Below are 27,603 nucleotides of genomic sequence, written 5' to 3'. Positions count from 1 at the left end.
CATAATTTTTTAAAATCTCAGACATGATTTAAGGCCTGGAATGTGACAAAATTAATGCTTTTTTAAAGGATAACCACAGCTTTTGATGGAAGAAGAAATAAAAAATTTCTAGTTCTGAAAGTCTATACATAGAAAACAAATATTCATTCTTACTGGGAAACAACTAAACATTTTATATTTTGCAGGATATGCTTTGAATTTTTTTTGTTGTGTCCAGTTAAGGGCCAAAAGGTAAGGAAGGTATGAGAAGGACTCCTGAATTTGAGAAATAAACAGCAGAATAAAACAGTGTTAATAAAAATATACCTTGCATGTAGATGTGCTTGTTCCCACCAGAGTGTAGCCTTCTACACATGACAAAGTGATGCTTGTGTTCACAGTGAAGTTGTTCCCAAGAGCGATTACGTTAGTGATATTTCCTGGGAGGGGACACTTTCTGGGGCAACAGGAAATACTTTGAGGGGACCATTGTCCATCTTCCTGGCAAGTGCATACATCCACTTCTGTTGCCATTGTGTAGCCTTCCAGACATCTGCAACACAGCATGAAGACCTGACCACAGAGACACAGCTAGGAATGAGCTAACCCATAAATTAAAAAGTCAGGACAGCAATTTTTCAACATTAGTTGTTAATAAGCACATCTTAAAACTTCTCTATTATTTCAAGATAGGCCTGTAAGAAGTATGTCTGGACTGAATTAATTCTGTTGCAAGAACTGGAGACTTCAGAGTTAATTTCTGTGCTGTTTCATACTGCTGCAGCATCCCAGTGGAAAGTGAGTTGATGGCTTTAGTATTTGGAGGGCACTGGACATTTTAGTGCAGTTCCTACACTGCTCTTCTCTTCTGTTAGGAGGATCTTTGGGGAGGTAGAATGTGTGTGAGCACCAAGCAATTCTAAAGATGATTTCACTTTCTTCCAAGAATAAACCAAGCCTTAGCCTGACCACAGACCATTTGCTTAGACATTTAAGGCTGACTCAATGGTGCTTTACCAAGTACATCTCAACTGGCTTGCACTAGTGGGTTTGCTTGTAGAACGGCAACAAAAGTACTCCTTTCACCTTTTTAAAGTTGCATGGAAATGACTGACACTGTTCACTTCACCCACCTGCCATCTCTGTCCCAGTTCTGTCCCATACCATTATTTGCTTTTACCATCAAAAACCATCTTCCCTTTCGCCAAGGCTTTCTTTATCTTGGAGAAAGAGATCTGCAGTGTATACCCTTCACAGAATTAAAAAAACCCCTCAGTTTCTGACATCTGACAAAGGAGTAACTTGCTGACAGCACAGTGCTGCAGCACAGAAAATGGGACAAGAGAGATATCAGCCCTTCTATATTACAACAGGCACCTGAAGCAGAAGGAAAGCACAAATACAATGCCAAGAGGAGAGAAGCTGCACACCCTGCTGACTGTTGCTGTCACCTGCTAATAAAACCTGTAAGTTGAAACCAGTGCTTCAGAGAAGGAGAATAAGAAAGCAAACAGAAATGGGAAATTAAAATCAGTGGAGGCATCAGCCCAACAGGCTGAAATGCCTTTCTGGAGTTTTCATGAATTGTCTAAATAGTATTTTATGAAGTGCATGGCAATGTGGGCTTTGTCAATCTGAGTATATAAAATTTGCACTAACAGAGGGTCCATAAACCTTCCATCTTCATTACTTCAGGAACTTTTAATGAAAACAGAATAGCAACATCATCCTTACCTGTACTGGACCTTACTTCCATAGGTGTAAGTGTTCCCAAGAACCTCTGCATTTGGGATAGATGGTGGTGGGCCACAGCTTAACAGCTCACAGCTTGGGTATGGCTTCTTCCACACACCAGTCTCCACACAAGTCAGTTCTGGACTCCCCTTCATAACAAAACCTGTCAAGCAGGTATAGATGATGGTGTTCTCATCTTCAGAGCTGCTCCCATTAATAAATGTGTTGGGGATGACAGGCGGAGCACCGCAGGAAACCTGTCCACAGCGAGGAAACCCTGAACTCCATTTTCCAGCTGCCTCACAGGTGACTACAGAAGGCCCCAGCAGTTTGAAGCCCTCCAGGCATTGAAACTGGACACTTATCCCACAGCTGAAATCTGTACCAAGAACGACCCCGTTTTGAATCTGTGGTGTAGGACACAGGCAGGGTAGACAAGATGGAAGGCTTCCACTCCAGGAACCATTGGAGAGACATTGCCGTAAGGGATTGCCATGCAGCTCATAACCAGGGAAGCATATATAGCGGACAAATTCTCTGTAAGTAAAGGCTGAGCCATTCAGAAAGCCATGGGAGATGTCTTCGGGGGGTCCACAAATGACTGGTTCACAGTGTGGAGCTTCTGAGTCCCACGTACCATCACTCTGACAGGTAAGCGTAGATGCTCCTTGCAGGCTGTAACCATCATTGCACTGGTAGTGCACTTCATTCTTAAAGCTGAAATCTGAGCCAGTAGTTCTCCCATTGGGAAGAGGCAGCGGCGCAGGGCAGGTCACAGCTTTGCAAACTGGACTGATTCCGCTCCAGCTTCCATTTTCAAGGCAGACTCTCCTTCTGTCCCCATCTAACAGGAACCCTTCGTTGCAGCTATACTCTGTATATCCCTGGAACGTGTAGTCCTCTCCAGTCACCTGACCGTTCTCCAAAACTGGTGGCGGGCTGCAGGAAACAGGAATGCAAATTGGCTCACTGCCATCCCATTTCTGGCTCTCTTGGCATCTCCTCTCTGCAGGGCCATTTAACTGGTAACCAGGATCACACTCATAGTAGACAACACTCTCAAATGTGTAGTTTTTCCCTCTTATCTTCCCATTCATAGGCTGGGTAGGTGAATTGCACATTATTGCTTTGCAGTAAGGAGCAGTGTGACTCCACTGCCGACTTGGCAAGCACAGCCGTATGTCAGAGCCAACCAGTGTGAATCCTGGCTTGCAGGTGTACCGCACTGCGCTGCCGAGCGTGTTCTCAGTGACGTCCAAAAAACCGTTCTCTGGGGGGGATGGCAAGGTGCACTCTATTGAAATACAGGCAGGGGCAGTGCCATTCCAAGCCCCATCTTCTTGGCAAGCTAGAACAGGGTTTCCCAGCAGCTCATAGCCAGAGTAGCATGTGTATAAAATGATTGTTCCAAATAAGAAGGTGGTGAGCTGTATTGCACTGTCCTCCTTCAAGGAAGTTTTGAACTCTTTCATATTGTTAGCCAGCAACATATGAGAAAGGGAGGGACTCTCTGTAACACCCTCCTGGTCAGAACGTCTTTCCCCATGTCTCAACTGCACGTACTCTCCGAAGTCAATGTGAGGAGGCAGGCCACAGTCTGTTGGAAGGCAGGTGGGTGTGGAGCTAGACCACCCCAATTCTTCGCAGGTCTGCATGGCAAGGCCTGACAGCTGGAAGCCTGGTACACAGCTGTAAATGACCATGGCCCCGTAGCTATAATCTGCACCCTCCACAAAGCCATTCTCAATGGGTTGAGGGGGCTGGCAATTTATGGCTTTACAAGAGGGGACCTCTGTACTCCACTCTCCTGTTTCTAGGCATCTCAGCGTTTCCTCCCCTTGGAGCTGGAAACCTCTGTCACAGAAATACCTAACTGTCTGCCCGTAATGGAAGTTTGTGAATGAGTATTTGCCATTGAGGATCTTCTTAGGCCTTGGGCATTGGATAGGTTTGCAAACTGGCCTTCCCCCAAGCCACTGTCCATCTTCGCCACAGAGGACTGTTGTGTTCCCTAGCAATTCAAAGCCTGGTTTACATGTGTAGAGGGCTGTGCTAAGGAATGTGAGGCCCTGCACATCAACTATGCCATTCTGAATTTCTTCTGGTTGAGGACACTCCACAGGAATGCATTCTGGCAAAGGCAAGCTCCATGAGCCATCAGCCTGGCATCTGATGGTGGACATGCCCTTCAGCAAAAACCCATCCACGCAGATGTATTTCACAGTGCTACCAAAATGAAGGGATGCAGTCAAGGGGTCTCCAAAGGGGATATAGGGTGGTGCAGAACACTGTACAACCTTGCAGAAGGGAAAGGAATCATTCCACTGCTGGGAGGGCAAGCATTTCAGTACAGAGGAGCCATGCAAAACATAACCCTCCTTGCAGGAGAACTGTACAACACCGACTTGGTAAGACACTTCCCTTAAGACTAGATGATTTTCTGCCAAGGGTGGTTCTGGACATTTTGTTGGCACACACTTGGGGCTTTGCTTTTTGCTCCATTTCCCAGACTTTTGACATATCCATGAAACATCTCCAATCAGCTCATAGCCTTCATCACAGAAGAACTCAACTTTGGAGCCCATATCAAAAGTTTCTCCCTTGGAGTAGCCATGCTGGATGGCTGGTGGTTTTCCACAGCTGAGGGGAGCACAGTAAGGAGGTGATTCACTGTACCATTGCCGATTTGCTTGGCAGGTAAACACTGAGCTCCCCACCATCTGGTAACCAGAGTCACACTGATAATTTGCCTGATTTTCAAAGAAGTGTCCAGTGGTGTTCTGAAAAACAGATAGGACAGAGACATGTCTGAAACAAAGACACATGATTTGGGCAATAGGAGACTGATTTAATTTCTTGTGTTCTCCTGGTCTAGCTTCTAGCTGAATCCCTGGCAGCACTAAAGGCTGGCACAAAATATCTTGCCTCAAACGATGTACTCTGTTTTCAGGAAATCTCAGACCACTTCCAAAAGAAAACAGAAAATTCAAGGCTTAAAAGGTAAAATTTAGAGAAGGATTCCCCTGCTTTCTCCCTTTCTGACCCATGAGACCACAATGTGTGTGGACAGAAAGATGGAAAAGAAATGGATCAGGGCAAGCTGCCATCAAATGGCCTATTGTTGTCACGATTCTTTAGTTTCCAGGTGCATCTAAAGTTGGAGCCCTCAAATCTACTGCTACTAGGAGACATTTATAAATGCCACATATGCAGCTGCAGGGCCTTGAGCAGGCAGCTGAGGAGCACCTCAAAGTTGCAGTCTGAGCTCTGCCTGAGGTAATAAAAAATTTCTCCAACTGTAAAGAATATATGAAGGAGTGATTCTACCTAAGGAAGACAAACCAGAGTGATATGCATTAATTAGAAGATGCATCTGTGTGGGAGTCTGAACAGAAATTGTTTCTATTACTGCTGGAAACCCATACAGGAATTGGAATGCCAACCTCCCCCCCAACCAAATTTAGTAAATGAAGATTCCCTGGTAGTTAGATTTAAGGAAGGAAGAGGATGTTCAGAAGAAAAATGCTTCAAAAATTCAAGGTTAAATCTTTATAATAGTGTTTATGATCTTCCTTACCACAATATTATCCTTGTGCATCAAAGCAAAACACAGGTTAAGCAGTTGTTACAGGTTTGGGCTGCCACAAGGAGATTTTAAACTTCAGGTATTATTGCAATTTAATTTAATAAGGAAAGGGAAGTTCTGACTTCAGTAGAGAAATGTGCTTACATCAAAAGAAGAGAAATTATCTCAAGGTGATTTATCTATTGCCTATCAGATTTTTTTCATAGCAGTGAAAATAGCAAGGCTTGTGAACTGGCATCATTACTTCAAACATCTCCAGAAGGCCCTTGAAAGCTACCCAAGAATCAAACAAATGAAGAAGACATTAAGGAAATCACTTGAATGCCATATGGCATCTTGAGTCTCCTAACTGAAAACCCACTTTATGATAGGAAATCCCATGGAAGAGTTTATGCTTTTCAGATACGATTCTGCTGCAAATCCACCCACTTTTCCCTTTTCTTATACCATCCAATCTTGTACTTCCTCAATTTTAACAGAAGAGCAAAACAGAAGAAAGAAAACCCCAGCAGCAACAGTTGTGAAGATATATTCAGTTTGCCATGGTACCAGGCAGATGAGAAAACTCATTCTATACCTTAATAAAGCCATTCTCAAGCTGAGGTGGTTCTCCACAGGACACTGGGTGACATGTGGGCAAGCTGCCACTCCAGTTGCCAGTGGCCTCACAGGTCCGCTTCTTCTCTCCCTTGATGTAGAACCCCTTGTTGCAGCTGTAAGCCACCACTGCTCCAAAGCTGTAGTTGGACCCACTGGCATAGCCATTGCTAATGTGAGGAGGCTCTCCGCAGCGAACAGGGATGCATTGGATGCTCAGAGGAGAAGGATTCCACTGGCCCCCTCGAAGGCATTCGATCTTGGCCGAAGTGTTCAGAACAAAGCCTTCCATGCACTTGAAGCTCACGACGGAGCCAGCTGCAAACTTGGCTTTACTAATGGACTCCAGGATGCTGTATGAGACGGTGGATGGCTTTTCACAGAAATCAGCTATGCAGTGGGGCATGTCCCTGCCCTCTGGAGGCACCCACTTCCCTTCTGCATTGCAAAGCAGCTGAGAGTTATCAGCTAGGCTGTAACCATCCAAGCAGAAGTAATAAGCTATGTCACCAAAGAGGCGGTGGCCACTCTCTGGTGATGCATTTTCCACAGGGGGTGGCTCATCACAGGATACTGCCAGGCACTGCTGGTGGCTCACACTCCACTTGCCGCTGGCTAAGCACTCTATGGTTTCAGGGCCAACTAATGTGTAACTGTGGATAAGGAAACCACATAGGAAGTCAAAAAGACAGACATTGTCAAACTCTACAGTTTCCTGATGCCCCTGCAGTATGAGCTTGTTTGCTAGAACCCCAGAAGAACAGGATTGTTTAAAAAAGATATGGTCAACTTCAAAGGGAAAAACTAAAAGCCTACATGTCCATGGGTGAGGTATCACAATGGTGGATATCCTAGCACACCATGTGCATGTTGCCTCTCTCTCATCTGTCCATCCAATTACCATTTCTGAACTTCCATTTTGGCTCAAACTACTACAACAAACCTAGTATTGTGCTGTGACCATCCATGCAATCCTCAAATAAATGATCCCACTGTTTAGCAAAACTGGTTGGAAAAGAAAGAGATGAAAAGCCCAGAAAGGCCTTTTGTGTTTCTGTATTAGCCCTCTCAATCTATTTTCACACTTGCAAGCAAAGTGAAACCTTAGTAAGTTACCCAGAGATGCTCTTGCCAATAATGCATATAGCAACTTTAAAATAACTTCTTCTTAAAAACTCACTGTAAAATATTAGAATGCCAACAAAAAGTTAATGCTGACTAGAAAAAACCCCAATGAAATGGTTTACAATAAAATTCTACCACATGAATACTGTTAGGGTAGCTGTAGTTCTCCAGACTGTCTCTGGAATGCAGGGGCAGGCATTAATCCATCCTGCTCATCATCCCACTTAAACTCCTGCTGCTTAAATATGCAACAGGCAATAGTGTACTCACAGTACCTTTGACTGTTTTCTTAATTTTTTCTTCTCTGTGGTGTGCTCCCACAGAAAGCCAAGAAACAATAACCACGGCAAAGTCCCCAGTAACGTTCCAACTGAAGGCTGTTCAGATTTTGAAGCAACATCTGTAAAAGTGTTTTGTCTTGTTTGCAGGATTGTTTTTTCAAGGCCTCATGACTGGACCCCAGAAAAAGAGCCTGTTGTGTGCTGATGTTTAACACGATCCACTGTCACAGACAAACAGCTGTGAAAGTCTTTAAATGCTGCTATCCTATCCCATTTAAAATGCTTGCACAGGAAAGAGAAGCAGCTTTTAAAATTGTAATACAGTCTAGAAAACATAGCAAGGATGCTTTGCTTCAATTATGTTTCAAATAACATTGCAAAGCTCATTTATAAGAAAAATGTTGGCTTGTTAATTTACCCTTTTACAGCAAGAAAAAGCAGAAAATCCTCTAGTCACTTTGGACTTTAACTGGCAAAAGCTCTGCATACCCACTCTGCCTTTTAGGCAGAACAGTTCCAAGAAATTTAATGGAACTGCTCACAGGCTGTAGAGATTACCATGTGCAAAGGTTCTTGCAGGATCAGAGTCCAGCATTATACTTTCATGCTTGATATCATCTAAATTGAGCCTCCTCTTTGATGAAATAGGGTCTGAAAATGTCTCTACACAGAGTAGATAGAATTTAAAATATTGCCCCTCAATAAACAAAGAGTCATAATTTTAAGGAAATAGAATTTAGAACACCACAACAGACAGTTGTTAAACTGCACCAAAAGCATTCTTGCACCCTGATGCAACATAAGGAATTTGTTATGATCAGAGCCTTGAGTTTACCCTAAAAGTATTGGTTCTGTAGTAACTCCAAGGAAAAGGGCTTCCTATTGAATTGTGCTATCATTCTCCCAGATTCCTCTCTATTCTTCTCCTGCAGAGTGTATTCAGTTGCTCTGAAACTACTTTAAGAAATGTCTGTATCTCATACTAACTTGACAGCCCATGAAAAAAATCTCCAGCGCATTTAACTTCCAAAAAGTTAAGACAGAAGTAGTAACAATGAATTAGTGTGCAGTTATAAAGGACTTATGAAACAGTGCACCAGTTTTACTTGTCCTGGCTATTGGTCCAGTAGTGCTAATCTACATACCCTTCCTTACACATGTAAGAGACCGTGTTTCCAAAAGTAAAGTTATCTCCATTGATGACTGCATCTTTGATGGCAGGAGGGGATCCACAAGACACAACATTGCAAGTTGGTGGTGTGCTGTTCCAGTTCCCTGAAGATGCACAGACAAGTACAGAAGGTCCCTGAAGGCTGAGACACAAAGATCATTATTAAGGCTGCCATTTCATTCCAGGTGAGGGATAGAGAGCGAAAGAGCTGCTTTGCCTCCTGGCCCCAGTGAAACTAAGGGGTCTTTCACACTGACTTCAGTAGAGGACAGAATGTCACCCTCTGTTCATGGAAAAACACTCTGATGCTGTCAAAAAAAGCTGGTCTTCATATCACTTTGAAGAGAAAGCTGGTGGATTTCATGTGGGGCCTCAGTGCTCTGTGCAGACACACACATAATTCCTGCTGTAGCTTTGCCCATCATTGAGCACAAAAGAAAGAAATATTTGTTTAAGCTTAAAAATTTACTTGTATTCCATCAACAGTATGCCAGTCTTGAGACTAGCAGCTAGGCCTCTGCTTGAGACCAGCTTCACCCAAGGACTTAAAACATTATCTTCACCCAAAATACTGAAGGAAATGCTCCAGTTCAAGTTTGCTCACAAAAAGGCACTCAGTTCCTTCAGGAAGTAAAGGATTTTGCTTGAGTGAATGGCCACACACATTTGAAGTCGATGGTATTTTTTGGTTTCCTTAGCTGAGGAAACAGCATTGTTTCAGAGGGTGTGACTCAGGTGTCTGAACAGAGTGTGCAACACCACCCTGAGATGCCCTGGGTGAAACCCCTTGTCTCCAGCTGCTACGTCAGCTGCCTTTGGGCTCCCTGTAGGTCATATCTGAGAGCCCTCCACACGTGTCTGATTCCCTACAATTTGGTCTCAAATGGTATTAGACCCCCATGTTTAGCTGACTGAAATAAGTTAATGGAAAAGAACAACACTGACCTGTAATGCTCTTACAAATTTGGCACAGGCCCTTGTCAGGGAAGTAGGGCTCTGCCTACCTATGGCAATATGTTTAAGACTAAAAACACCTAAGGGGTGCTTGAAGGAAGAGACTGGGTCCAGAAGTAATATATAAGATGGACACTGTTCGAGAGAGCTTCCTCTGGAGTGGTGACCACAGGAGAGAGGACCTCTCTCACCAAGCTATGGTAGATAGGTAATGACAAAGAGTCAAAATTGACATGGTATTTGCTGCCTATATGTCCAAACTCCACAGTCAAAAACTCATTGGTATTGGTAAAAGCACTGCCTGGTTTAGTGCGGTGCAGATAAGCCCACAATGTGAATCTACAACTTAACACTATGCTGAACTTCAGCTGAGGTATCCATTTGTACTAACACAATTAAAACATTCACCAAATGAACATACCTCACCTGCCTGCCTGCATCTGGACAAGGAAATTATTGCAGCAGGAAAATGCAGAAAAAAATAGTCCCTAAAGAGGTCCATACGAGACTACTTATGTCAGAGTATATCTGCTGGAAGTACAAGCAGATACCAGGAGAGGCAGAAACCTGCATGTACGTCTGCATCCTTGGATATAGCATTAATGAGTTAATCGTAAATTGCAGCATATTAAAAATGCGTTTCCAGTATAATTGCTTACAAATGTAAAACAGAACAAAACCTTAGAATACATTAATACTACAAAGAGTTCAAAGAGTAAATTAGTAACTTCCAGAAAGTTCCTTCACAAAAGGCATTGTAAAGCAATAGCAAAACTAATATTGGGTATGAACTACAGTTGTAGAGGTATAATGATCTTTAAAGACAAATGAAAACTTTCAGAAATAATGAAAACTATTTTTCTGAACATTCAAAATATTTTTATATATTTGATGGTAAAATGAAAGCATTACATATGTACATAGTAAATCCTGAGTGACTTTTCTGAACTGCTCCAGTTCAGGATAAAATACAGAAAGTACCCTCAAGATATAAAGAAGTCTTTTTCAATTCTGCCTTAGTATTTTATCTTTCTAAGCAATGATCCCAGCTTTGTCTCTTTCAGACATAAGTTAGACCTTCTAGCAGGCATGCCACCTGCATTTGGCTCAGGAATGTTTGTGCATTTACCTATATCCATTGTCACAGGTGTATGATACAGAGGAAAGGTAGGCTGTGCCACTGAGTGTGTATTTTCCATTGCTGATATCCTGTGGACTAGGGCACATCACCAATTCACAGGAGGGGGGAGCATGATTCCAAATGCCACTGGCAAGGCACAGAATTTCCTTTTCACCCACTAAGTTGTATCCATCATTGCATCTGTGTTAGAAGAAAAGAACTGCTATCAAACACAGAGCCTTTCATGCACAACATAATCAGCCATCCCTTTTTTCCTCATCATCCACACCTGCATAAACCATCTTTCTTTTCAGGGCATAGAGAAGTAGTACTGGAGTAAACATTCAGCTCTGCTAATGAACAGCCACATCTATAACCAAACATCTTTCCATTATTTTAATCCCATCTTGCTCCTCTCCGTCATTTCAACCAATCTCTCAATTCAGCCATACTCTTATTTGCTGCCAGATTGTCAATCAGTTATTAATACAGCACTTCAAACATACTGAATTCCTACCTGTACACCACCTTATTATGGTAGGTAAAATTTGAGCCAAAAATGGCACTGTTCTCTGGAATAACTGGAGCACCACAGGATATAGCTTTAAAAAGACAGGAATACAAGAGAGGTTGATATAACACAAACACAAATGAACAGAAAATTAGGATTTGCTTTGTTTTCTCTCAATAGATTTGAAGAGGTGTAAAGCCCTAAGTAACAATGAGTTCTTGACTAATCTGTAAATGACATTTATGACTCTTTATCCGATTTCACCTTACTGAGAAACCGAACTAACTGGAAGTAGGTAGTTATAACTGCTCTACAAACCACATGCTTGACTCTCAAGAGGACTCCATATTTACCTCTCTCTACTGACAAAGTAACTGGTTTTTTGCTTAGACAGTCTTTGTCAACTCCTCACTTTACCTGTTGCTTCACCACATTTGTTCTGGTTTTCTAAAGAAACTATTTCTGCTCTTAAACCGTGACTATGTACATGCATCAGCCTGTCCTTTCTTGTTGCTTTTTATCCACCGAGATGCAGTTAATGGTCTTTAAGTCATTAATTCCTTGAACATAGAAGGCTGGGTAGAGAAGAAATACACTTCTAATGCTTGCATTAGACTGATTCTATACCTCTGACGCACCGGAGAATCTTTGTTAAGAGAGTACTACTACAAATATGACAACTGTGCTTATGTCTTAAGAAAACAAAGACTTCAACACTGAGATCCAGATCTGCTAGGACAGGGTTTCATAAGCTCCCACGGTCTCTAAAGGCTCTTCACTACTGCTTTGCCCCTTCCCTCTCTCTAATGATAAAGTCACATTTCAACATGCATTCTCCCCAGGAACCACACCTTCACAATAGGGTATTGGGTGGCTCCACTCTCCGGACTCCATGCAAGTAAGTTTTGCCACTCCTGTCAGCTGGAATCCTTCTTTGCAGGAAAATGTTACTTGACTGCCAACACTGTAAGAATCCCCATATAAACGGCCATGCTCTGGATTTCCTGGATTACGGCATTTCACGGGTTCTGAGGAGGAACAGGGAAATGACGAATAATATAATTAAGTGTCAGGTTTTACAAATAAGCTGTAGGAGATATCCTTGGGAATTTGCTGAAAGTAGGAAGGCAAAGGACATGGAAAACACTCTTAAGTAGCTTACAGCCTTTTCTTTGCTTTATATGTAAGTGACAGACACTGAAGGCTCATGCAAGTAAGCTAATCTTGACATGGAAGAGCCTTCTCTAACTGAGTTTGCATACATCATCAGAAGCAAACAGAGCTTACAGTCATTTTTCCCTCTGTGAGGGAAAGGCCATTCCAGCATGTCCCTCCCTGAACATGATAACAGCCCAGCTACCTTTTATCCCAACCTATGCCACTGTCTTGTTATGTTCATCCAGAATTACCTTGTTTGATGTTTCCACAGGCAGCTCTAGCCCTACTCAGAAACCTGTATTAAAATATTTCTTCACCGCACAGCTCTGCTCTGAGAAGTGAAACACTGTGGCCTTCCCAGGTCTTGTGCTCCATGTGGAAGAGGATTTTGCATGTGTGTGTGTCTTGGAGCAGCATCCCAATGACAGCTGTACCCATATGGAGAGGTGAGTTTTCAAGAAACAAAAGGAGACACTTTATCACAGCCTCATCCAGACTAAACTGACCTGGAGATGAAAGCAGGCCCATCCTAGATATCAGTTATTGGCAGCTGTCTTTCACAGTGGGAGGCAGGATACTGGCCTATACAGAATCTTGGAAAGGCTAGCTTGATGTTTTTCTTTCCCATACCTGCACATTTTTTACCATCTCCTGTGTAGGGAGGGACGCAAGTACAGACATAGGATCCATTTGTGTTGAGACAAGATGCATGCTCATCGCAGTCCGATCCAACAGCGCATTCATCAACATCTGCAAAAAACAAACCCACAGAACACACGTCTCTAGTGTGCTATTTGTAGTGAGCACTTGCTTTAAATTTCTATCTTACTAGCAGTCAAGAGGAATTACTTTTAGTAGTATAATTAAAAGCCACTCTTACTGCAATCACATTTTTGATCCACTGGTAAAAATATTTAATATTTAAACAAATATTTATAACTGACTGTAAAGTTTTATTATCATTTTAATTATAACTTGTTCAACAGCACTGCACAACATGAGACAATCAGAGATAAATCTTATTAACCTTCAGCCACCACTTCCACAGAAAGTATCTGGTTTCCAAACTGCAAAAGAACAGATATTGTAACTATTGTTACTACTAGTCCGGGCAGACACTCTGAGGAAGGATTTTTGCATTAAACTTTTGCTTGGGAAATCCTCTATATCTCAACCTTCCTACTTATAAGACAGGAAATCTCAGCCAAGAGGGGAAATGCTCTGAAAATATTAGAGCCCTATCTTTGATGAAGAGAATTAGACTAGGCCCGAGAAGAGCCTGCAGTTGCCAGAAATGTTAAAATTAGTTCAAAATATATTAGTTATTATAATTAACTACTTACATGATAATAGCACCTTGTGCCGGTTTGGGCAAATTTAGAAATATATCCTCTGAGAGAAGGCAGATTACAACCACCCCTCCCCCACCTGGTTTGGGAAAAAAAAAAATTTCCTCAAGGGAAAATGAAAGAGATAAAAACTATTTATTCAACAAACACACGGGAAAAGGGATAATGATGCTAAATAATAAAATCTCTCACTGTGGAGAAAAAGCCTGGGAAAGTGTCAGAGTCCTCCCTTTGGTCTCCTCGGAGCTGGGGCTTGGCCCAGGGCCAGGCCCTCTGTGCTTGGTGGAAAGTCCTCCTGATGTGCTCTGATGTTGAAACAGTCCAGCAGAGAGAAAAGGAAAAAAACGAAATCCCAGGAAAACAAAAGTTCAAGTCTCCAGAGGAAAAGGAGCTGAGGAAAAAAGCCTGCCAAAAGGTGGCTGGAAAGAAAAGCAAGCCGGGTGCTTCCCTTCCCTCTCCTGCCGCTGTTGAAAGAAAAGTCTCTATCTCTGTGTGACCTTGAGCAAGCTGCAAACTGCTTTGAGAAAGTTTTGCTCAGTTTTTCCTTCCCCCTCTCAGGCTCAGTTTAAAGGCATAGAAAGGCACAAAATTAATTTCTGGGCATAGGGCAGCGATATGGGATACACATCATAAAGTCTCCCCAAGACACACCTAAAAATTGCAATTGATAATTTATGATCCATGTAGTTTGGTACTATGCAGCAAAAAAAAAAAAAAAATCCCTCACTCCTGAATACCTCATAGAATCTTTTAATCTTGACAGGAAGGAAATGTCCTTGGTATATGAACAATGAGTCAAAATTGCAAAGAGTCAATTTCAAAGTACCTAATTGAAAAGTGCTGGTATCAGGGATTATTCCCTGTATAAATGTGCCTGTTTCAGACTGTTAGAGAAAGGTAGAACTGATGCCTTAAGTTTGAACTTTTGTATTTTTCAAATCCTGTCCTGTTTAGTATGTAACTCTGAAATTTCATACAGCCAGTTAGCTGCTGTTCTCTCATGCTGGTTAGACATAACAAACCCACTCTGGGCATGAACTCAAGGACACCTTGTTGTCCCAGGCCCCAAAATATGTGAACTAAAGCCTCTGACAGGAGGAACAAACTTGGGGTAATTACATCACAACCTGAAATTATAACTGGAGAATCAACCCTGATATGCAAATGGACCAAACTTATGAAAGCGTGAAAAACCCGTGACCCAGGGTCCATCTTGGGTGGAGCACCTTGGAGGCTTTTGACTGCCCAGGGTGTACCTTTAAAGGCCCTACAAATAAATACCTGCTTTTATTCTCTTAATCTTGTCTAGCCTCTGTTTTCAGGTAGCCACTTCAAGGCATCAGAACAAATCTTCATCTAAATACCGTTGATCCAGGTATACCTGCAGACACACAGCTTGATCCAGGTATACCATGCAGACACACAGCTTTGGTTCTTTGCCCATTTCCAGAAAAAAACCCCACTGGTTAAAAAGGCAAGACAATTTATTGATTTGGAGTGTTTATTCTTCACTGCTGGATGAGTCAGATCAGTGTGAAAAGACCACAACACATTGAAAAGAAAAGGAGTTCCTTTCTGACATGCAGGATGACACCTGCACACTGATACCAAAACAGTTGCCAATTACAAAAGTACCAGGAAAATGCAAAGTGCTACCACAGCACAAGTGGAATGACTACTTCTTCTGTAACATCATGCTAGGCAAGAGACTTCCAATGAGTTGGAAGTACACTGTGAATCAGACCCTAATGAACAAAAGGAATGCTTCAGGGCATAGATGTACCAGGCTTTGCTAGCAGCTCCCTGAAGCATGAGTCAGAAAGGTAAAAGGTGGGCCAGGGTGCCAAATTCACTCTTGTTTTCATTTTCCCATTAGCTTGCTTTATGAGAGACAAGGCAAGCTGGAAGGCGGGGCACAGGCTTTTTCCTTCTGAACATCGTGACTCCTACTGCATAGAGGTTGAACTATTTGGACAGCCTTGAAACACCTGTGATGATGTTTGTAGGTTCTGAAGGAGTGCTGCTGGACAGGATGCTATGAAACCAGATGAAACCTACTCCGAAGTGAATTTTGGCAGAACTAAAAGACTGTTGGCTTTTCTTTTGCTTATCTTGACTGAAAAAATTCTGTGCTGCACCTACAAAAGCTTAGGAGTCAAATCAAACATAGATCTTGCCAGTTTTTTACTGTGCAACTCCCATTTGAGGCATGACTAAGACTGCAGCGATCCAAGTACAACTAGCTAGTGGATCCCAGCAGGGGTCTGCTGGAGACATGGCCCTGCAAGACCAGTGACACCTACTCCTCTGTACACAGCACAATGCCAGCCTGTCTCACCTTTAAGCTGCGTCACTGCACCTGGTCCATCAGACCCAGATGACCAGCAAGTGAGTTACAGCGTGGCAACTGCATGAGCTGAGCTGTGTCCACAAGTGCACTCCCAGCCTTCTCAATGCTGCAGCTGCTTGCTGGCAGGCATGTGTGACTCACCAAAAAAACCCACAATGGAAAAAGGCTCAGAAAACACTGGCAAAGGTAATCCGCCCATGAAGCCTGGGGACTAAGGAGACAGTAAGGTGGCCTTTCTTTTCAATAGACATCAATCAACAGTAGAGTGGATCAATTGGCACTGTAAATGCTTCTCCTTGAGTTCATTAAAGAGTGTGAATGTCTTCCTGAGTTAGCAAGACCAGCATGGAGGGGTGGAAATGAGTATGTGGCTCAGGTCAACATGAGGTATAAATGCAGACAACTAGCAATGGGCTTGAGCTGACCTTAACCCACATATTCATTCCCAGCTACTGTGCAACATCATGATGGTGAACATATTATAAAGCTCGATAATGGAAAACACATTGGAATTGTGCCTAAACTATACATTGCAATTGCTGTATTTTGTTAAGTAACTTGAATTTGTTTGTATTGTGCTATGCAGTACATTTTGTATCACTCTACTTGACCAGAAATCCTGTGCAGCATCTACTGTCTTCAGGTGAGTAAATCTGATATTAAGTACTACAATTTCCATGTGTGAAATATCTAAAAAGACCTGGTCAGAGAGCATAGGACACTGACAGCATACTGAAGTACAACAAAATGCACAGGTCAAAAGCACAGAATGCAACATTGCAGGACATGTAAGGAGAAAGGCTGGGAGTGCAATGCAGGCCTATTATGTATATAATTTTGTATATGTTTGATAAATGCAGGATGTGGGACATACCAGAGGATGGACAGAGAAAGATGGCAGAATGTAGTTTTGGTTTCACATAAGGCTGAGCATGGTATTTCAGAAAAGTGAACATTTTGGATTATGATTCTGGGACAGTGGTCAGCCTCCACAATTTCAGAATGAATGTCCACTCAAACCTAAGGGCACAGGAGAAGTGTAAGGTGTCAGAGCATGCTGCCAAATGTATGGCACCTCTTACCAAGGCAAGATGGTGAAATGCTGTTCCAGCTTCCATTGTCCAGGCAGAGCATCCTGGATTCGCCCAACAAATAGTAGCCACTGTTGCAGTGATAGGTAACAGTACTGCCAGCAAAAAAGTCCTCAGCTGAATAAAAGCCATTTTCTAAAGTTGGAGGCACTCCACAGCTGATTCCTGCAACATGGGTGAAAAGAGGGCACAGGCATTAGCGGAGTAAACACAGATCATCTTCAGAATAATTCCGCATGAGAACCACTACTGCATATTTTGCCTCTGCAGCTGTACAATCCCATTAGCAATAGGGCCCAGTCCTTTCCTGAAGCAGCTACTCAATTCCAGGTCTAGTGGAGGGTCTTGTTTTGTGGGCATTTGTTAATAAGAGACTTAGCAGGACTCTCCAGCTCCTGCTAAGAAAATTTTGCTAGCTTTGGAGGAGACATCTGTGGCTGAGATCTGAGTAGATGCCCTTCAGTCACAGAACACTTCTGATAAGAAATGATCCTTGGTGAGTTACAAAGAAAAAGGAAAACTGAGTTTGTCTTGCTTGATGTTGTTGTTATTTCCCTTTGCTGAAAAGCAAGCTCAGTGTTACTGTGTTCAAACATTGCAAAAGTAGCTAACAGACACTGCTAAGAGTTATGGTACTGGCCTGAGATCAGGAAGTGCATGAATGATGCAGAGATTGGAACTGACCTCACACAGAACCCTGGGCATCTCTTAGATTGACAATAATAAATAAGCCTGTCTGATCCCAGTTATGCCAGCAGAAAGCATCCCTGTACCTGTCTTCCAGAGGTTTCTATTTATTCTAGCAGAGGTGCTTGTGTGCTTCTTTATCTCAATCAAAAAGGCGTGAACTTATTCCAACAGCTGCACAGCTCATCTTTGTAGCTACACAGCTTATAGGAAGTCCTTGTTCCCTAGCTGTGTGCAGAGATCACACAACAAGTATTTAAAGCCTATAGTAATGGAAGCCAAGTGCTTGCTGTGGAGGAATAGAGCTGCAGAGCCTGTAACAAAGACAGGCTCTCAGGCATCTGTGGGTTTGGGGATATTTAGCACCAGCAAGTGGAAAAGATCCTGGTGGGTGAAGACACTGATTCCACTGAGCCTGATTCAATCAGTACTTTTTCAGGCCTACACCACTAGTATAAACCTGCAGTTTTTTATGCAGGAAATAGATATCTTCAAACAACTTTCACTCATCAGACACTCGTGGAACAGGTACCTTTAAAGTAAAGGCCAGTGGGTGAGTCTGGCCTTCATTCCCTCAGCCTGTTTGTGGCAGGTCAGCCCTGTTCTGAGTTCTGTGCTCAGTTAGTAAAACTGCTTGGCCCAATACAGAGAAATCAGAAACACTGTCAGGATTCTGGTGGTTTGTCACTGATCACACACCAAAAAAGTGCAAAGCTGTCTCTGTCAGTGAACTTTCCTTCTGCCCAGCAGGACTTGCTTTTGGGTAAATCCTCACAGGCATGCTATTCTTTAAACAGAAGATGAGACTGTGGACTTGTGCTATAAACAACTGAATAAAGAGGAAGGCATTAAAATCACATTATTTTAAAGGCATTTTTAACAAATTTGATGATTTTCTCCAAATTACATATAAATTCTAGGATTATGCAATATCTACTTCTGGATCCAATTTACTATTATACTGAAATGGAAAATGTAATCACCACCAACACAAGCAACTGCAGTCACAACAGAGGAGGACCAAAGGAAAGAAAAAGGCAGGAGCAGGAATCATATAATCAAAAGAAACTTGGCAGCTTGAATGCATACAGCTCAGTTTCTTTGAAGAAATCCTGTAAATCTTGGAGCACTGCCAAGTTCTAACAGAAATATCTGCTGCCTTTAAAGAAATTAGTTCTTAACTTACTGAAGTCAAGGTTTCTACTTCAAACCAGCCATTCTCAGTGACATTTAAAAATCACAGAGATATTCTAGCATTTCCTGTGTATCTTCCACACTCCTAATGCCACTGAGGAGGAATGTACCTGATAGCTGATTCAAATGGACTAATTTCTCCCATGGGTGTTAGAAACTGACTGAGAAACATGTAAGAACCTGATCATGATATAGTTTCTGCTCAGCAAAACATGAGCATAGTTTTAAGCATACACATATATGCTGTAACATGGATAGATTCAAGTGCATGATAGCTGCAGAAATAAACAGGCCATGAATAGTGATAGGAGCAAAATAAACGCTAGGGCTTCCTAATCCTGCCAGCCCATTGAGACAACTCACTTTCACAGCGGGGAAAAGGCCGTGTCCACTGTCCCAGGTTAAGGCAGTGCTGAACAGAGTTTCCTACTATCTGGAATCCTGGGTCACAGGAAAGGCTCACTTTTGACCCTGGCTTTAAATCAGCAGAAGAGGCCCGCAGATGTGGTATGGATCCTTGCAAAGATGGGCAATCTGTGAACAAAATACATGCACACAGTAAGAGATACAGCTACGTGCTAAAATGAATAAATTGGTTATGTGATTGTTTGATCCTGTATAAGTTTATCCAGGAAAAAGCTTTGGGAAATGTTATGCATGCTACATCCCACTTGGGTCCAAAGGGTTTTGAGAATCATCAACATATAAAATCAGAAAAGGAATCTGCAGGAAAAGAAGCAAGGAGGTAGCAAGTATTTTAATATCATACAATTATTCTTAGAATAAAAGGCAGGAAAATTTTTTTCTGATCCAATACCATCTTCACTCTTTTCCCATCTCAATTCAGGAAGCAATAAATCTTTGTCAGAGATTACAATGAACTTTTGTTACAAACCCCTGGAATTTGAGGAATGAGGGATGGCATGTTCTAACTGTCAACTTATCAGAATAATTTACTCAATGTTAGTAGGACAAAGGCTGCAAGCTAGCATAGTTGACCCCCATAAAAGAATTTTATAGTATTGTTCAAGAAAAAATGGGTTCTAGGAAGTAAAATTCTAACCAGCACAAAATATACTCTTGTAATCTATCTTCACTCTTCCAACAACTCCTGGCAGGAAATCTGGCCAGGCTAGTACATTTCCTTTTTGCAGTTCTTCTGGACAGGATGTAGCCAGAGATTCTACCTATGGATTTAAAACAGTTGGTTAGGTGATGTTTAAGGACAGTGTAGGAAAAGAATATTAAAGAAAAAAGATATTCCCTTCATACGTGCATGCAACACTAGAACAGATACTTGAGCAAGTAATGTTCATCCTTTCTAGCACAAGAGGTTCCTGGCTGAAGTACTTATTATTCTGTTCTTATAAGCCATCTAGCTATGGACAGTTTGTGCTGAGTCACTACCTGAAGGACTACTTGACATACAAACACAGTATTGAAGACAGCTCTTGAGACCCAACTGCATTTGTTAGTGTAAAAGCAAAATGCATCTACATCTCATAAAAATACAGTAATGAGGATGCAACCTGAAGAGAACACTCATCTATTTGCAGAAAATGTCAAATAGGAGCCGAAAGGGACTTAATGTTCAAGATCTGCATTCTGAAAACTGCTAGCACTGCATCAGATTTAAGGGACAGAAACACAAAAAGGAGCAGCTTCATAAGGCAATTAGTTGTTTCCAGAACACAAGTTTTGTGAACTGAATTAACTAGACTCTCTAAAATACTGCAGGCAAGGCCCAACCAAAGAGGGATAGGGACATAACTAACCAAGTATAGAAACAGGAACTATACAGGCCAACTAAGTACAGGAGGGAAGAAAGAAACACACTATTAGATCAACAGATCTGGTCATATGTCTCTGATGGAAAAGTTTTCTCATATGGGTGATTGGCTTCTGTCAAGTTTCCAGTGGATGCAATCAGCTACCAAGAATAATGTTCTACAGTGTCTATCCTAGTGAGAAAGAAAGGTACGTAATGAACTTTGGAGTGATTTGTTCTCATATTGTCCCTACTCTGAACTCCGTGAGGCAGATTGGACTCTTCTAGAGTCAGTATAGCTGGAGAAGAAACCAGTGTTCTCTGTTTATTCTGAGGCCATTTCAAAGTTCTCTTTTCAGCTGTGTGTTCCAATGGAAACTGCTTAGGCCAAAGGCTGCAAACAAGTTGCAAGGAATCTGCATGAAAAAATTTCCAGTGTCAGAAATACAAGTTTGAGAATCAGCCCTTTCAAGCCATATGATGGAGAATGGGAGGGACAGAAAGGACCTCACAGTTCCCTATACACTACTCATATTTCTGTTGCTGTCAATTCAACAAAACAACCAGAGTGCTGGTTTACCTAGATAAAATTAATGTGCAAGTGAATAAGCAACTAAAACATGCAATGAAAAATCTTAAAGACTAGATTCCACCCTCCTTTATTCACTAGGCAACATATTCTGTCACCCTGCTTTCCTTTATGGCTGAGAATAGGAAGGTAAGACTTAATGAATAGTTCCAGCTGGCCAGAACACACCTAATGATAACAGATTACAATTGCAATTTACTATTCCAAGCTCTGAAATGAAAGAGGTAAAAATTTTATAGGAAGCTTACTTGGCTTAGCTTCCTGTCTGGTGTCACATCTGTCTTTTCAGATGAGTAATATGAATACTATAAATGAATGGCAGGATTTTCTTCCCTGTCCGAATTCTATTGCATCCTGAACCAAGTGGGAATTCAATCAGATCTGTCATTAAAGGGGAAACTACTGAGAAAGCTAAAGAAAATCGCACTTAAAACTCTTCACCAGTGTGACCTGTAAAAATCACATGTATGCTTATCAGCTTCAAAACTGCTAGTGAACAAAGACTTGAAGATCTGACTTGGCAATGCAACAGTTGGTGACCCTAAAAGCCAAGAATAGTAGCAGATGGTTGGGTAGTTTTAAACCTCGAAGAGAGGCAAAGTAGTAAAAAAAGGAGAAACAGAGGAGACGTCTGGATGCTGGAAGCAAGGATTCTGCTTTACTGTTTTTTCTGTTCATGTTATTATTTCTTATTTGGATCATGGATAACAAACAGCTACAGACCACCAATTAGTGGTACAACTTTAAGAAAAATCAGGAGAGCAGAATCTTGTAATCCAAAGACTCTTCCCCAAAGAAATGCCTCTAACTTTAAACATTTGTCTTTGCTGTTCAAGTGTTATCAAAAATTTAACACTTCTGACCTTCAGTATTGAAATGCAAATGAGCAGAAAGTGGTGATGGAGCACTGTCATCAGGTTTGCAGATAAAATCAAGTTGGTGATAATATCACTAGTCAGTGTGCTCAAGGACAGAGTTGTGTCTGTAGGGACCTTGACAGGCTGGAGTAAAGGGCCAACCCAGACCTCACTAAATTCAACAAGTAAAAATGGGAAGGAAAAACCTTCTGAACAATATAGTCTGGGGAAAGCCAAGAGCAGGAGCAGCTCTGTGGAAAAGGACTTTGGGACTCTGGCAGGCAGTGAGCTGAGTACTGGCCAGCTGTGCACTGTGCAAAGAGTGAGGACCAACAGCATCCTTGGCTGTGTGAACAGGGTTACCATCAGAGAACGAAGGAAGGAATTATTCCTTCTCAGTGCTTATTAGATCACATCTGGAGTACTGCATTCCTTTTTGGGCTCCTCCTCACGACAAGAAAGACATTTACAAGTTGGAGCAAGTTCAGGGATGGGATGGAACATTTGCTCTGGGAGGAGAGGCTGGTTCAGCCTAGAGCAGAAGCAGCTATGGGCACACCTCACAGCAGCCTCCAGTGTGTATGGGGAGATTATAAATTACATAGAGTCAGGCTTCTACAGCAGCCCACGGTGGGAGACACAACCAGTAGTCATAGATGGAAGAAGGAGGTCCCAACTAGGTATAGAGAAACAAATTCCAATCAGAGGATAACTGAGCACTGATGCTTGTGTCCCAGAAAAGCTGAGGGATCACTGTCCTTGAAGATGTCTTTAAATCTTTATTAATTTTTAACTCAGTGGAAGTTTAGTGCTGCCAAGCCTTTATTTTTTGTACCTGATTAGATTTAACTCAATATTCAGTTATCCTGCCCTTTCAGACTTTTCCTGAGACTACATAGACCAGAATTTTCAGTGTCTAATGCATTGACAGAAATTCTGAAGTTTCCCCTCTGAAGTTTGAACAGTGCCTTCATACAGCAGAATAAGGAAACTGTATGTGGTCTGTAAAACAAGTGCTTAGCTTGTTTCATTGGATTTTTCTCTCTTCTAGCAGTACTGTTAACTTTCATGCATGACTTTCTTTCTGTTTTGAAGCCACATACTACAGAAAGGCTCAATCGAAATAGAACGTGACTCAGTGTTGATTTTACCAGACTTAGTTTTGCTTAAAGCGACTTTACTTACTACATTGAGCTTATTACCCTAAGTCAGAACTCCATCTAGTCCCCACTGACTTCTGAGGGAGTAGAGGTCTACCCAATATGCTAACTTGGAATGCCTTCTCAAATGTTCTTCCTATGCTCAGAGGCCTCTGCTTGAACACTGCAGTAAGGATTTACCTGCTGTGGAGAAAGTACATGGTCCCAAATGTTGAGCTGGCTGATGGAGCCCACAAAAGATTCAGCTGGGTTGAATCCTTCTCCTTTTTGATCTTGCTCTTGACCCAGCACGAGTGCACCACCACCTAAACTCAGAATTTGAAGAGGGGTGGGAAACAAAGCCTTACAGCAGGGATCCCATAAGAAGATTAAAAACTAAGCAAAACAAAGCTTTTTGTACCCTGTGTTACTAGGGTTTTGCAGTGAAGACCATGCACCTTCAACACACTCTCTCAGCAAAACCTCTGGGAAGCCTTATGCTAGGCTGAGGTAGGTCAACATAACAATTTGGAAGTGACTGTCAAATACATGTAGGAGCAGAAATCACCTATGGCTGCAATGTAAAATGCAGTTTTGAGCAGGTGGGGCATATTTTACAGTACTAACTTACATTTCCTGCTTTAAACAAAAGCTTACAAAGTCATACAGGTCAAATGTGATTCCATACCCTCTGAAGCACACTGAGGGTAGTCAGTGCTCTGAGACATGGCGCACAAGTTAAATTTCCTCTCCTTGACCAGTAACACGTGAACATGCATTTTGTTCATCATAGGGTATGTGGACAAGGTCAGAAAGTAATGGTGGCAGTACACTTCCTGAGGTCTTATCTTTGGAGAGAACTCCAAGGTAATTGTGAAAGACAGGAGGAAGCATAAGGCACATGGACTAAAATGTTTCAGTATTTAATTTTTTATTTTAATAAAATAGTCTTTTGAAGCTCCATGTAAATTTGGATAGCAGTATGCAAACAGTATCAAAACAGACTCTCTTTGCAGCCACATAACACCAGGCTTTTTCTAGCTCTTCAATGCTGAGGATAGTTCTTTTCCTGTCCTCTGATATGACTCTATAGATGACTGATCACAGGAAAAAAATGAAAGAGCAAACCCCACCTTGTTAGGAAAAAAATACAAAGATAACTTTAAATAGGTGACTGAGAAGAGCAGGAGAAGGCTAGGCTAATCAACTCTGAACACACATATGTAAGGAAAATGCCAGATAAACTTAATTTTGTTGAGTGAGAAACTTGTTCTCACAAAGCCATTCCAGAACTTGGTCTGCACAGGTTCCTTTGTGGACTAAACTGCATTGTCCATAAAAGAAGTTACCTACTAATTTATCCCAGAATTGTGCATTTTGTCCTCAGTGATGCCGAGTGAGGGGAACTGTCCTCACAAAAAAGAACAGCAAACATGAGCTTTTCATAAATGCTGAAAATGTGAACATCTACTAAAAACACCTAAATAAACACTTTCTTGCATATTCTGCAATAAAAACAGAATGAAGGCAACAGACGTGGTATAAAACGAATGAAGCATACCAGGGATCTTTGATCCAACAGAGAGCCCACTGCCTCCATCGGACAGTTTTCCATCGATGTACACCTTCCATGCCCCATCCGTGCATGTCCATGTGACCGCAATGTGATGCCAGTTTCCATCATTCACTGAAGGACAGTCTGTTATCTTCTCTTTCCCATTCACATAAAGAACCCAGCTGCATGGAAGGAAGACACAGGCATACTCAGCTGCATGCAGCAACTTTATAAGCGTGGTCTGTCCCCCATGACTCAAATAGATGTTATTTGACTAACAAGGTAACTGTGACTGTATCATATGAGAAACCTCTCTTGAAAGGTCATCATAGATGGTATCTCTCTGCCAGATGACTTGGAAATTGGTTATCATATGCAAAGCATAGTGAAATAAGTAACAGGTTTTTGTAACAAAATATAAAGGCTCAAGTCATGGCTACGTAGTGAATTCTTAAACTTTCCCGTTGAGTTTGGAGTCACACTACAAGTCATACTCTGCTTTTAGAATCATGCTAGAAGTACTCTGAGTGCTGAGCTCCATTTAATCCACTTATTGTCTCAACAAGCCATTTAGATAAGACGTGAATGTAGTCCACAAAAATTGTCTTCTAAATTCACTGCTCTCTTGCCATTACTCTTCTACAGAGCAAAAAGTGATGGAAACAAAGCAAGGAGAAAAGCAAAACAAAGATACAACTCTGTCAAGGGAGTTTGGATGCAGATTTTTCTACCCCAAAGTAGGCAAAACTTAGACTTCTGTTCTACACTTCCTTTATCAATCCAAGACATTTGTAAGCTATAGAAAAGCAGAACTGTGATTTACCCATTGTAATCAGTCAGAAGAAATGCATTATCACTTCCATTCTCCACTGCATAAGAAATGGGAGTCCCATAGTTTGTGGTGTCAGTAGATTTCATCCAGAATGTGCAGGTGATGCCACCAAGAGATGGTAAAACACCATCAAGCATGACGTATCCATAGATACCAGAGACTTCAAAATCAAGATTGAAACCAGAGGACTGTTCTGCAACAAAGACAAAGAATTTTCAGAACACTATTCACACAAACAGAAAAAGAATCAAATGAGATCTAAGCAAATGCAATAAAGTGGAATGAAGCCCTTCTACAAAAAATATTCATTTTAAATTGAATAGAGGTAGAAAGAACATTTGGCAGTCTAACATCAGCCAGCATACAGAGCTTTCCAAGGCTAGAATACAGCATTTGAAGACAAATAACTGGAAAAGAAGCTGATTATCTAATAATGAACATGAACCTTTCTTCTCAGTCCTCTATCACTGAAGTGAAATATCCATCTAGCATCTACCATCCAGCAACCTAAAGAGGTATAATCAGCTGGTTCCATTTAATCAAGCTTTGAAGAAAAACCCCAAAACAACCCAAGATTTTTCCTGTTCTGGACTTACTGCAATACACTGCATTGGTATGGGACAGCACTTCTGTGCTGCTGTTCAATGCACAGTGACATGCTTTACAAGGATGCTACATGTTATGTTATCAAGTGGAGCTCTCCTGAAAGGTGGGTGTTAAACTCTGACATAGGATGGCAGGGGTAAATGTCCTGTATGTCTTCTACTGTCTCTGTGAAATCAACATGGCTTCTGTTTAAAGAGTCACCAGCTACTAGTATAAGACTTTATAATATTTAGGGAGAGGTTCTGAAAGACAAATAGATTTGAGCCTTGTGGTTCAGATGTCTTCAGTGTCCCACAGGAAGTCTTCCTGTGACTCTTGCCACCTGGCTATAGCAAACTTGATACCCTTTTGCCTGTAGGGAACCTGATGCCTTTAGGACTTCTGAAGCTGAGATTACCACATACTAATCTCGAACCCTGTGATGCAAAGCCCTATACAAAATAGAAGAAACAGAAAGAGCTGCTTAACTCAGACACACACAACAACTACAAATTAAATTCAATAGACCTACTGGGTATTAAAAAGATAGAACCATGCCTTAGAAAAGAGAAATGACACAGACACACGCTGTTACTTTTCTGCAATTATTAATGCTGCAGCCACACAGACTTCACTCATTCTATCACAGTCCCACCACCCTAGCTACTTTCTGGGGAAGCTGTATGAAAGCAGCCCAGCCAGTTCAAATCTTGCGCAGAGACTTAGTCAAGGCACCTTTTTCTGAGACTTAGTCCTGTGTACCTGTTTCACACCTGCTGCCTGTAAAGCCAGGGGGACATTTACAAACGTACGAGTTCAAGGCATCCACACAGGTGGCTTGGTTTAAGCAGGGACTGGAGTCACAGTCATTGATGTTCACTTCACAGTTCAGTCCTGTGTACCCTGTCACACAGAGACACCTATGGAGGTAGAGAAGCACACTTCAGAGGCGACAGCTATTATAACAAAGAATTCTGGCTATGAGGCAAGATCTGCCAATGAGAATGGTATATAATAACACTAAAAAAAATCAACAGAAGATATACTACAGAATTAATGGAGTTTTGTTTTGGTCATTCCTCTTAAGCACGCTTGTATTCTATTAGCTGCGTAAAATCACTTCTAGACAATACAATGCAGTACAGTATTTGAACAGCCTGCATTTCTTCATATGAAACTGGGAGACATAATCATTGCACTTCCATGAGCAAAACATATCTCCGAGGTACACAGAATTAAAGATGAGAGGTATTCAACTTCGCAGACAGACACATTTATATTTAGGGAAAACCAAGCCAGTACAGAGACACCAAAAACCTCTGATACTTGGAAAACCAAGGTGCTTGAAAGGGATCAAAACTGCTGGGGCTTTGGGCAGGGAAAGACTAACT

General features: G+C 41.8%; 1 protein-coding gene across 1 annotated transcript in view; it reads right to left on the bottom strand.

Moving 5' to 3' along the window:
• Nucleotides 1–27,603, bottom strand: part of SVEP1 (sushi, von Willebrand factor type A, EGF and pentraxin domain containing 1) — a gene marked incomplete at its 5' end in the record, with an annotated part of 121,788 nt that overhangs the window by 23,286 nt on the left and 70,899 nt on the right. The window contains 15 exons of the mRNA XM_082301334.1: nt 307–532; nt 1,714–4,493; nt 5,877–6,549; nt 8,448–8,615; nt 10,557–10,748; nt 11,065–11,149; nt 11,910–12,086; nt 12,847–12,966; nt 16,998–17,171; nt 19,251–19,421; nt 19,951–20,074; nt 23,442–23,566; nt 24,802–24,977; nt 25,619–25,820; nt 26,975–27,132. Of these exons, the coding sequence (XP_082157460.1) occupies nt 307–532; nt 1,714–4,493; nt 5,877–6,549; nt 8,448–8,615; nt 10,557–10,748; nt 11,065–11,149; nt 11,910–12,086; nt 12,847–12,966; nt 16,998–17,171; nt 19,251–19,421; nt 19,951–20,074; nt 23,442–23,566; nt 24,802–24,977; nt 25,619–25,820; nt 26,975–27,132 (5,551 nt within the window). The remainder of the gene's footprint in view (nt 1–306; nt 533–1,713; nt 4,494–5,876; nt 6,550–8,447; nt 8,616–10,556; nt 10,749–11,064; nt 11,150–11,909; nt 12,087–12,846; nt 12,967–16,997; nt 17,172–19,250; nt 19,422–19,950; nt 20,075–23,441; nt 23,567–24,801; nt 24,978–25,618; nt 25,821–26,974; nt 27,133–27,603) is intronic.

Source organism: Coloeus monedula (assembly GCF_965178545.1).
Source record: "Coloeus monedula genome assembly, chromosome: Z".
Lineage (NCBI taxonomy): Eukaryota > Metazoa > Chordata > Aves > Passeriformes > Corvidae > Coloeus > Coloeus monedula.
This window is presented reverse-complemented; position numbering and strand designations above follow the sequence as displayed.